Source organism: Chanodichthys erythropterus, chromosome 4 (genome assembly GCF_024489055.1).
Source record: "Chanodichthys erythropterus isolate Z2021 chromosome 4, ASM2448905v1, whole genome shotgun sequence".
In the NCBI taxonomy this organism is placed as follows: domain Eukaryota; kingdom Metazoa; phylum Chordata; class Actinopteri; order Cypriniformes; family Xenocyprididae; genus Chanodichthys; species Chanodichthys erythropterus.
Window position 1 is genome coordinate 6,748,851 of NC_090224.1, and position 12,757 is coordinate 6,761,607.

At 36.2% G+C, this 12,757-nt stretch overlaps 2 protein-coding genes across 5 annotated transcripts in view; one reads left to right on the forward strand and one right to left on the reverse strand.

Moving 5' to 3' along the window:
- The window catches only part of btbd7 (BTB (POZ) domain containing 7), a 61,472-nt gene extending 52,434 nt beyond the window's left edge, over positions 1-9,038 (reverse strand). For 3 of the 4 annotated variants that reach the window (XM_067383884.1, XM_067383883.1, XM_067383880.1), the window contains exon 1: positions 8,702-9,038. The gene's annotated coding sequence lies outside the window, so the exon portion shown is untranslated. Of the gene's footprint in view, positions 1-6,435; positions 6,529-8,701 lie in introns of all 4 variants that reach the window. The other variant, XM_067383881.1, reaches the window with a different exon arrangement.
- A 1,779-nt stretch (positions 9,039-10,817) lies between these two features.
- On the forward strand, positions 10,818-12,486 carry si:dkey-85n7.8 (COX8 domain-containing protein). The gene is made up of 2 exons (XM_067383015.1): positions 10,818-11,128; positions 12,064-12,486. The coding sequence occupies exons 1-2, from the start codon at positions 11,009-11,011 to the stop codon at positions 12,172-12,174; spliced, it is 231 nt and encodes a 76-aa protein (XP_067239116.1). The 5' UTR covers positions 10,818-11,008; the 3' UTR covers positions 12,175-12,486.
- Positions 12,487-12,757: the final 271 nt, after the last annotated feature.

Genomic DNA, 12,757 nt, shown 5'->3' on the forward strand with positions numbered 1-12,757 from the left:
ATTTTGGTACAAAAATAAAAACTAAAGTTGTTGATGCTTCAACAAATTCTAACTAACCCACTGATGTCATATGGACTACTTTGATTATGTTTTTATAACCTTTCTGGACATGGACAGTATACCGTACATACATTTTCAATGGAGGGACAGAAAGCTCTCGGTCTAAATCTAAAATATCTTAAACTGTGTTCCGAAGGTGAACGGAGGTCTTACGGGTTTGGAACGACATTTTCATTTTTCATTTTTGGGTGAACTAACCCTTTAAGAGTGGGTTTTAGGGTAGCGCTGTGGGCTACTGGCCTGACAGTAGAAACGCAGCTTGATTTTGGCCTCGCGGCTCAAGGTTCAAGGCTACTGGCTCTGCCTGGCACATTGTTAGCCCTGGCTCGCACTATTGTGACTTTGAGCAAAGCACTTTATCCCTCTATTAGGGGTGTAACCATACACTCATGTCACGATTCGATACAAATTAAGTGTTATCTGACATAATTAAGATTAAATTTTTCTGACAAAGTTTAACTCTGAGATCTTGTCATATTTTATTAACATTTTCTAAAACTATAGTGAATACACTGTAATAATGAATGAAATATTCAAGGTGTCTGAATACATTTTTGTTTGACTGTATGAGGGCATACGGCACTTGCATTGAAGTTTAGGGGAAGCCAGAATGTGTATCCATTGACAGAAACATACATTAGCCTAACTCTGTCTGTCTGTTTTATTTATTTTCAACAAACCGTTGAACTGTGTATGCGTTTTCAGATTTGAGATGAACCGCGGTGCAAGTGTGGGTGGAGAACGGCACAGTTTGATTTTTTTAATCGACAACCGTAACACCCTTAGTCCTTAGAGGGTCGTTTGCTTCTCCCCTTTACCTGTCTGTGTGCCAGACAATATTGAATATGCAGGAATACAACATCTAAATACTTGCACAAACTATGTAGACTTGGGGTAACAGAAGCTAGCGATATAAATCATGTTCATTACTCAGTAAAATTAGTGTTTACTTAAAAGTAAATCCAAGGACATTATACCTTCTTTTATTGTGTACTGACCTGTGAACAATACTGAAGTGATATTAAGCATTATTGTAAACAAGTACAATCTGTTCCTCATAATGTACTCATAATCCCAGTTTAGGCATAGACACACAGGAAAGACAAAGCCTGTGTTGAGAAGGATGACCAGGAGTCACAGTGTGTCTCAGAGTCTGTGTGTGTCTGACAGAGAAGTTTTCACCATCATCTCAGTGGCACGTGGAGTCTCAGTGAAGCCTGATGTGGGGCAGACTGCTAATGCATTATCAAAAACCTTAAATGGGTCACTGAGAACCTCCTGTCAGTGCCATCAGAAAGCCAGTCAGTCAAAAATTAAAGCTTTATTGGAAAGCGCTTCTGAAATCCCTGCTGAGACTACAGCCTAGAATTAGCCATGCATTTTTAGACGGCCATGTGGATAGTCTTGTCTACTTGTAACATTTAGAAAAGCTATTAGGCTATGTGTGCAAAACATCGCCAACTAACAAAACTCAAACTGAGCATTAGCAGTTTGCAAATCTACATATTTCAAAATCAACTGTAAGTTGCCTGAATGACTAGGTAATCTTAAGGAAGCCCTGTATCATTAGTCTAGTTTTGAGGTAACCTGACCCAGATTGGATGGGTTTCATCAGGGGCATTTAAATAAGACTGCAAAAAAAAAAAAAAAAAAAAAAAACAGTGTGAGAAAATGCAACAGCCAAAGATGCCCATCTGTTAGTGTATAACTATATTGGCTGTGTTTTAAAGGGCATGAGCTTTTTTCAGGGTCTGACTCTGTACCATGCATACAAACCCAAACAGCTAATGTCAATTAAAAGTGTCAGTGCTAAAAATATATAAACCTTAAATTTTAAAAAAATAAATATTATGCACCTTTTTTATCTCGATAACACAACTTAATTAAAAGCTGATTTAATCAGAGTAAATGCAAATAACTCATCTGTCTGGGCCAAAGAAGAAAAAACTAAATACCCTGACCGCAACTCTCCAAGCAGGGCATTCCAGCAGTGAGTTGTGGTTTGTGAACACACACTCCAACAAACCACTTTTGCCTATTTCATGCCTTTAAAATGAATGAATAAAAGCCTGCAAGATCTGAGGTCTCATTCAAGAGTGATGTCAAGCCACAGAGGTAATGTTGAATGAGAGTTAACTTAGAGACTTTAGATTGCAATGCAATATTCCTCAATGATTGATACAACCCTCAGGCCTATGGCAAGCCGTTTTAACATTTAATCATTAAAACGTACTAGTATCCACTTACATGCTGCTAGTTCTTATTTTTTTAGACACTAGTGTAACAATGTTTAAGAGAAGAAGGCGGGAACCGGCAAACGATTATTTTAATCACAAAATAAACAAACAACAAAATGAAAGTAAAGCAGCAGCCCCTCATGGATGACTGCCGCATATAAACATAATAAATCAACAACATAAAGTCCCAGGCCTCAGGCCCATTCTTTGTACATAGATTGTTCATTTATCAGGATTTTACTGTTGACAATTTGACATGATCGAGGATTGTTAGGGTCTTCAAAGCCCATCCGATTGTTCCAGCAATTGGTTATTGGTGCCGATTAATTGATAAAACCAATCGGTCGACATCTAGTTGTGTGACCACTGAACCACAAATGCTCAATATAGTCCAAAAAAAAAGAAAAGAAAAGGACTTTAGGGTGAAAAAAGGAAATAAATCATACAGCTATGCTCTGTATTCGGAGTTTGATTCAATGTGAAGCACAAAAATAAACTTCCTGAAATGTCAAAAATATCTCAATGAATAATGGCTACATGTGATGTCAACCTGCAAATTAACAGACACAGGAAGTGGCTCATGTAGTAAACCCCCTACTTGCTGTAATTTACCATCACTTTTTATTATGCAGCATTACTCTTGTAAGATAGGGCAGATCCAGAGAATGACAATTCTATGAGAATGAGTGAAACAGCATTGGAGCTCACTTCCAGCATTTGAAATAAATTCACTGCTGCAGTCTTGGTCTTGAACAGCACTGGGTTTCATTAGTGCATGGTGATGAGGGGTAGACAAAGGAAGTGAGCACTTAATTCCTCTGTGTGTGTGCGTGCGTGTGTGTGTGTGAGAGAGAGAGAAAGAGAGCTCAAACAACCCCTTGGACAAGGTGAAATATTGGGACCTGAGTCAGCCTGTCATTTTAAGGGAAGGGGGAAAAGAAAAAAAAAAAGTGGTTGCCAAGGACAACAAGGGGGAGTGGAAAATGAAAACATGTCCCACTTTCCTTTCCCCATCCAATTTCTCTCTCCAGTGACAGCAGCCAGAGGTCAAGTCAGTGTGCTTGTGGAACTACAGGGACCTTCAAAGACTGCAGACTGAAAAAAAAATATTTTATTCATATTTCTACATCCATCAGCCAACTACCATTTTTTTGGCTTAATGTTGAAAAAAAAAAAGCAAACCATTATAGCAATTATGTCAGCAAAGTCCAAATGTATAAGGACCCAGCCTTTATAATGCAGATTTCCTTGTTTGTCTGAAATGCACAAGCCAAATGAGCTGAAACATCATTGTACTGAACATGAGGACATGAGCAATATTTCATAAGATCATCATATTTTCGCTGCGATAAGATTATTTTTAAGATTATGGACGTGTTGTAAACAAAAGCCCAATAAAACCTTATTTTTGAATCATACCTGGGGCGCAGTTAATCGATACAAACGGATTTGCAGTTGTCTGATACTTTTCAAGGTTATAAAATTGGCAAGCTCCTCAGGTTACATTGTACACAAGTACAGTCTGCAAAACCCTGGCACATTGCTACAGAAAGACAGTGAACTAATTCATAACAGCAAAAGATTTCATAACGATTCTTGATGGACTGACTGGATCTACTGTCAGCTGTGAAGCAGTTATCCCACAGGCAGCACTCAAGAATGAGGATGGCATGACGGTCCACAGTGGGAGAGAGTTTCGGGACAGTTGGCAGAACTGTCACTTGTCCTATCAGGTCAGTGTGCTGCATTGTCACTACATCTTGCATTCCCTGATCGTGTACATGTGTTTTCAAGTCTTGCAAACTTAAACATTTGTCACAAATTACATGAGTTGCGAATTCTGCTTTTTAATGACGCCAAGTTAGGTTTAACAGAATGAATGGAGAAAATTTTAAAGAAATTAATACTTTTATTCAGAATAGACATCTTCATAATGTTACAAAAGATTTCTAATTAAAAAAAATGCTATTCTTTTAAGCTTTCTATTTAAAGAATCTTGAAAAAAAAACTGGGGGGGGGGGGTGCATTTAATGTATTTTTGATCAAATGCAGCCTTGGTGAGCATAAAAGACTCTTCAAAAAAAAAAAAAAAAATCTTACTGACTACAAACTTGTGAACTGTAGTGTAAATATTTAGTCAAGCAAGCTACTATTTAAAATTAGAAACTCAATTTTTTGCTGTCAAAACATGACATTTAATAAAAATGAAAAATATTTTCTGACCCCATACACAGACGTCATTAAAAATAAATTGTATCATGTTGTATCATCTGGTGGAGTCAGTTAAAATACTGGCAGGGCAAGTAAAAATCTGAATTACTGGCCCAAATGAGCCAGCAGTAAGAAAGAAAAAAATCCTTACTGTTGAGCCCTCCCATATGTTTCATCAGATTCCATGCACACTATGCATTGTGCTTTTCGCAAAAAAAAAAAAAAAAAAAAAAAAAAAACATAAGCAGCTAGGGGTGTGACGAGAGCTCATGTCACGAGATCTCGCGAGACTAATATGTGACGAGATTTCTCGTTGAGGCGAAAAGTAGTCTCGTGATGTTGCCATGACAGAGTGTTAGGATGATTAGGAAAGAATATGCCACCGCTACGTTTACATTACACCTCCACTGTCATTTTGCTTTGTATTTAAATAAAAAACATTTAATTCAGTTGGATAACGGTCGCCACCGCTCCATATTTACAGAAAGTAAAAGTGTGAAAGTGAAAGTAAACGCGAGAGCGCATTCAAATGCAATTTCAATACCCCGCATTTTGAAAGCGGCTCCCTGATGAATACAGATATCTCTCAATATGAAAGCTATCTTAGGCTGGGCAGTGTAGTTGTAACCATCTCTCAGCTCTGTATCATAGAAAAATTTGGTCTTATTTGCACTTTGAATATAGAGAGAGTGTGATTATGGTTGCGCTTATTGTAAAGTGTTACCATAAAAAATGAATAACAGTTTTCTCTTAATCTTATTAAGCACAAACAATAAGGTTTCATTTGTTAACATTAGTTAATGCACCGTGAACTATCATGAACTAACAATGAATGACTATTTTTATTAACTAACAAATATTAATAAATATTGTAGCAAATATATTGCTCATTGTTAGTTGATGTTGGTTAATACATTAATGTTAATAAATGAGACCTTATTGTAAAGTGTTAACATTTTTATTTATACCGTTTTTATTTCTATGATCAGTTTGTGGAAAGGAGATCAGTTAGGAGGTCAAAAGTTGTAGAAGCTCATAAATCATGTACAGTAAGATCTGAAGAGACTGTAATCATACAGAAGAAGTCAGTTAGTTGAGTTAGTGGCAAAACGTTTTACAGTACTTGAGTATTGTTGTCTTTTACTGCATATGATAATTCATACTCAAAGTAGAACTGAAATGACATTCATTACAAGATGATTAGTTAAAACATTTCAAATACACCTGCAGAATATTTTTTCTAGTCATGTATTTCGCCATTGAGGATTTCTTAAAAATAGTGTGTAAAAATCTTGTCTCAAATCTTGAGTGGTTCTATTTAAAAAGTGGTTAATCTAAAAATCTTGAGTGGTTTAAGTGTTTTCAACCCAAGCCGTCAAACTGACGTCATCAGAGAAGGAACGCCATTTCAGACCGGAAGTAACTTTTCAGATTTTAATTAAAGATTACCACGACAAAAATCTTTTCTGTGTATCAACTTGCATGCATTAATTGTTCACCACAAGACTAGTAATATGCACTAACAAAGTTAATAGGGTCAATTTTAATTTCATGCTGACTTTAAAGAGTGGTGCAGGTATGACATCACTTGTAGGCCAACTGGCAGTTAGCATCAAACTGGTTTCCTCGACAAAAACCCAATATGATTTTTCCATAGGCTTTTGGATTATTAAACAAGATTAAACAAGCTCTGTGATCAACAAAGGTTTATGATAATTAAACGCTTTTTCACAGATGAACATAACTTATGAATTTTGAAGCCTAAATGCAGTCGCCAGAAGTAAAAAGCTAAAGGTAGGCTATAAACGAACTACACCATGGTCGCTTGACTTCAACGTCACCATCCCTAACATTACGACAATTTAATCAAAAAACATTTGAGTTAGATTAGTTTATAAGTACACAATTATGAGCAGACTGAGCTTACCTTTTCGGCGTCATGACGTTTAATGTACCCGACTGCCTGTGTAGTCCCATTTAGCCACTTGTTAGCAACCACTTTTTTCAAGACAAATAAAAGCTTAAAAAAAAAATAAATAAAAATCATGAGTGGGGTAATACGGACGTATTTTATGTTGTAGAATAAAATGTGAAAGTGTCTTGAGCTTGTGTTCACCACAGACCTTATTTCAGCCATTTAACCAAAATCCTATAAAAAAAAAAAAAACACAAAAAAAAAACACAGACTTCGGGGCGATGGAACCAGAAGTGCTAAAATGCTAACTCGCATCCGCGTTTTGGCCTACAAAGTGAAGTCATACCTGAACTGCTCTATTCACTAAGGTAATAACTCAAACTGCAGCAAACAAATCATTGGGAACTGGATCAGTGAATAAAAGCTGATTCTTTGCAATTAACTAGTTGACCCAATTCACAAATTGTACTGATCTGGTCTCAGCAGTTTGTAAATTATAATCTCACTGGAAGGGAAGATTATCAGTGAATGATGACTTTTAAAATCATATGACAATCACAAGTCATAAGGACAACTTTTATAGTGCTGTGGTCACTGATCTTCATGAAAATTCTTCAAAAGATTTCATACATGTTTTGAAATGACACGAGGATGAGAAAATAAATGGCAGAACTCACATTTTCAGGTCAACTATCCCTTTAACACAGAACTGCAGCACCGTCAGACGTAAATCTGACTTAACTGTTGGCACAAGCACATATTGCAGCACGGCAGTAGAGGAAAGGATGGCCTACATCACAGGAAAATGAAAAAAAGAGGGGGAAACCCCTACACATCCACCACAGTCACAACACGTTTACAACATACTGCAGAACCCAAACCACAAACTGCTCTCTTCACTCAAATGTTTCTTGAATTAGCCACGTTGATGAACAACAATGCTGCTGATTGAGCTATATTAAGGGTGGCATTCTCTCAACAAACCAGCGGCAGATAATGCCAAATAGAATTGGTGTGGGTTTTTTTTCATTAGAACGTTTACCTTTGATTCTCATGGGCAGGCACGATGCTATCAGTAAATCACACCGTCTGTACTCATGCTTGGGGGACATCTGATAATCAAGACACTCGAAATCCCTGAATACTTCCTACAGCTCCAAATAATTTGCAGTGTGATATCTCCATTATCACAAAGAAAGCAATTTGGGTTGCAAAACAATTCTTCATTAGCACAATCTCACAACACATTTTAAGGCTCCTGGGAACACGGGAGTCAAAAAGGCTCCATGTGGGAAACTGAGAGACACTGTAAAGGTGAATGAACTCATGGGGGCCAAACAGGATGGGACTTGATGTAAACCAATTTGGTCATCAGTTAAAACTTTGCCTTTAATTAGACCCTGATGACTTCCAGAATTCCAGAGGAAATAAACAGTCAAGACAAAGACAGGGGGAATATGTTCCTGTCCACTAATTTTCCTAAACAATGCCCTGTGTAATTACAGAGGTCCAAAATAAGGCAGCGTGCAGTAGCCTCTTTTCTAAATACAAATAAAGTCAGGTCAATGAGGGAGGACCTGTTAGATGATGCAAAAAAGCTCTCTCGAGGGAACTATAAAAGCTTTTTACAAGCAGAAGCATCTCTAACATGCCAAGTACGCTTTTTGAACTCATTAGTATCTATATGCTATGCTGGGCAACTGGAAGAGCATCTCCTTAATCAAGCAAGTCACATATTTGAAACTGGTTACAGCATGCTGGTGGCTATTGACAGCTCCGAATGAGCAGACAAGCTTATTCCTAGTATGAATCTTCCCCTTTATTAAATGACGTGTCCGCATACATGAAGGCATTACATCTGTAATAACTGCAAACTACGCATACTCAGCTAGCCTAGCTTTATGTGCATTTAGCATTCAGGTGGTTTTTAACAGTTCCTTTGGGTGAAAAAGTTATCAAAATGCGGCTTATCTAGTTGTTTCAACCTCTTTATGTAATAAACTAAAGAACTTGCGTGGTGTTAATGTTTTCTTTTGGTTTAGCATGCAAGCTAACCATAATAACTAAGCTTTGCTTACTAGTTATGTGTGGAAGAGTGAAATATGTTACTATATGAAGTTTATCAGGTTATAATAACTAACATTACGAATAAACAGTCAAGGACTGTTGTGGTTTAAATACACAAGGCATAACTGTAAATGTAGCTAATTCAGCAGCTCGCCATGGCAGATTAGCAAGCAAAGCGAAAAAGGAGAGAAAAAAAGGCATTCAACCCTACCTGAGTCAAGTTTACTGCTCCTCTCTTCTCTTCTTGCTCATAAAACGAGCCAAAATCCAAGCCAGCGACTTTTGATATTTGCTTAGCCGAGCAAATTTGCTCGCACTTTTCTTTCGTAGAGTGTTATTGAGTAAAAAAAAAAAAGCCTCTGCGCGTCCCGGGTTCACACACACATACACACATACAAACACATATATGAAGCGCTAGCAGGCTGCTAGTACTTTAACGTTACACCATCCGTCTTACATTACTCGCTTTAATACCTCGTTCAACAACAAAACAGCTCAATTAGAGTCTGTGCTCTTCGCTTTCAGTTTCCCGTGAGCAAATATTACATGTAGTGTTGTATCCTCCTCTTATTCAGTAAAACAATGAGGGGAGGGCTAAGCGTCAGGATTCGGTTAGCAATGTCGCTACGCCATCTATCTGCTCGAGCTCAGATGAGACACACAAGGAAAAGGTCCAATCAATCCTCTGCGTTGGTTGGACCTATGGGCTAGATAAGACAATAATGTCGAAATGTAACGAAACGAAGATATACATTAAAGGTGATTTTTTCAGTTAATAATTCGTTTTTATATATCTACACACTATCGTTTAAAAGTAAAAAAAAAAAAAAAAAAAAAAAAAAAAAAGTATTTTGTTAATACTTGAATCGAACAAAGGAGGCAGTAAAGACAAATTTCTATAACAAATAAATTCTGTTCTTATACATTGTCTTATAATAATAAAGCTATATAATAATATATGTTATAATATAAACTTATTATAATATTCTATGATATTAGCTCTATATTATTCGAATTTATTAATTCTTACAAATTCTTTATAATATAATAGCTATAATATAATATAATTCTTTCTTTCTTTCTTTCTTTACTCATCAGACTTTTCCCATAGGATGGCGACAACACTACTGATCTCTTGTCCACTAGGTGGCTTCAAATGGATGGCCTATCATTTCTCATAAATCTTCATGACGTCATACATAATCTTTAAATCATTAAATTTATGCAAATGTGGATTAAATTGAAAAAATATTATTTGTAATTTCAATAACTTTATACACACCCCTCACTATCACCAACAAAGGTTGGTATGAGCTTATGATTTCAAAAAGCAAGGATGCTTTTCCCTTCTTGTTTCAGATCACAGGTTTAATGGTTTTCACACCCAGTAAACCAAACAATGAGTAGGATGTATCCACTGTGGATACACTGTGGAAGTGTTGAATGGCAAGCGGTGTTCCAACATGAAAGACCAGCCTCTGTAATGTGATCACCAGCATGAATAAAGTGCAATACCACACAGGCCATACTGACAGCTGACAGAACACACAGCCAGCTGCACTACTTTCTGCACTTTTATCTCCCTGTAATCTGCTCCTCTAATCAGATCTCTTGTAATTTGTAACTCTTTGTACTGGACACAGCTCTAAAATGCACACTAAGCAGAGAGCCAGGTGTTTCTCGACTTCCTATGTTCCTGTGAACTCATGTGCTGTCAAACAGTGGCTGCAAACCATGGTGTAAATCACAAAAGACATTAATTGTAGAACAAAACAGTTATGGTCTGTGGAGCATTATATTAAAAGCCAAATGTGATTTGTCCATCATCTGTGGAAAAGTTCAAGCTTTTTATAATTTTATGGACCAACGTGAGTTGATGTAACTCATTAAATCAAGGACAATGTCAAGTTTGGTTCTTTGATAAATTATGATGTAATAAGCTACCAATGTGGCAACCATGTCTTGAACTTTATTTATTTATTTTTTTTTTTTTTAAGGAATTAAGTAATTAAAGGATTAAAAGCGATTTAAGGGGGGAAAAGAAATAAGAATGGTAAAAGTTCCTGGTTTATTGAAGTTGAAGTAATCAATTAAAATTGTTTACAAATAGTATTTTATTTTGAAATACACACAAATTCAATCTTATTTGTATGTCCAATATATAAAACGTTTCTTGTCTCATCACATTCAGTTATGAATTACATGAATAAAGTAATAATGGTGTCTATGGTGGATAGGGCCCTGTATGCTACTGTTTCATTTCATATCTTGTCAAAAGGGCATTAACGAAAAGTTTGTATACAGGATGGGTGGTCGTGTTGTCTAGGCCCCTCCCAAAGAGTGGGCTGGTTTTGGGAGATAAAGTGTATAATATGACTGGATACATCTATTTTCTCTTCAGCAGTCCTGAGGCAGGAAACCCAGCGGTTGCACTCAGTGAACATCCCCTTTTTCCTTCTCCCTTAACCTCTCTCTCTCTCTCTCAGACGCATCCAGACTGACCCTTACAGCTGGTGGGATGCTGGCCTTTCTGAGGGGAGCTGTGCAGCCCGTGACAGTCTGCAGGGCAAGGGATATTGTCCAGAAACGCAACTCCAGCATCTACAGCAAGCCACCCAAAAGCAAGATCGGACCTGGGGTGAGTGAAATAATTACAAAATCCTAAAAGGTTGCAAAGATTCATGGTATCAGCCTAAGTTAGTTTAACTGAGGTCAATGGAGATAATGAGATAAGCTCGGATGACTCCTTGAATTGTAGAACATAATCCTTGTGTTTGGAGAAGAACAGAATTACAATGTCAAGTAAACATTTAAAACATCAAATTTAGAAGTTTTTTGAAGATGCTCTGTGACACTTTTAATTTTTGGTCTATAAAATGTCCCTGTTATTTATTTACTCATATGCCCTGTTGTATTATTATTATTATTATTATTTCTATTTTTGGTATCATTTTATATGCAGATGTATAAACATATATATCTATATCTATATCTATATATCATAGATATATCATATTTTTTTAAAGAAATTACTTATTTTATTCAGCCAGGATGCATGAAATACATAAATGACAGTATTGATATTTATAATTTTACAAAAGATTTCTATATCTAATAAAGGCAGTTCTTATGAACTTTCTATTCAAGAATTCTGAGCAGAAAAAAAATCAACAAAAATATCAAGCAGCATTGAACTGTTTTCAACATTGATAATAATGAGAAATGATTTCTTGATTAGCATATTGGAATGATTTCTGAAGGATCAAGTGAGACCAAAGACGGCACTGTAGAAAAATCTCAACTCAAATGATATTTTGTCTCTTTTTCTGGATGGTCTTTTTTGAGTCTTACTTCCAGAGATAACTGCATTTCATTTAGTCAATTCTAATACATTGGACAAATCATTTTAAAATATATTTAAATAGAAAACAGTTTTAATTATTATTATTAATAATATAAACAGCATATATTATTATTTCACAATATTACTGTTTTGAATGAAATATTGGTTAAAATTCTCTAAGTATGTAAAGCTGTTCAATTTCATTTGCATATTCCTGTGTTTTTCTGCAGCAAAGTTTCTTGATTATGTCTGTGTTTGCCGTTGCCCTCCTGGCCCCTGCCGGGTGGATTCTGCACCACATCCCTGAATATCGGCAGAGAGCAAAACCCCCACCATCCTGAAGAATGCACACTGGTGTACCACATCAGACCTGGCTGCCTCTAAAGCATTATACACCTCCAGTGAAAAATTTTGATCTTTAAAACATACAACATCATGAGCAACATCACAAGTAATAAAATAATAATAAGAATACATTAATAAAATTATCCAATAATAAAATAATATGGTTAAACAATTGTTTGCCCCATTTGAATCTAATAAGAAATATTTTCATGGTGTTTAATGCCTTAGGACTGTGGCCCTTAATGCCATAAGCAGTGGCCCTTACTACATGCAACATGACTGCTTTTTCCTGTAATAAAGTTTTTTATACCATCTGTTTTGGTTGATAACTTTGTGTTTCACTGTGATAATTGATCTTGCCTTGGAGGCACTGCTAAGTATACACAGAAATTATATTTGTTTTCTTGAGAAAAATCACTTTAATATTAGGCTATAATGTCCCTTAAGCTGAGCAGAGACTGAATAAGGAACAAGTGATGTGACCAGTTCATAGGTGAAGAAGGTTAGAAGGCCAGTGGCAGCTCCTGACCGTAAATTTAAGTAGGACAGATTACAGGTTTTAGCGCCAGTTTATGATAA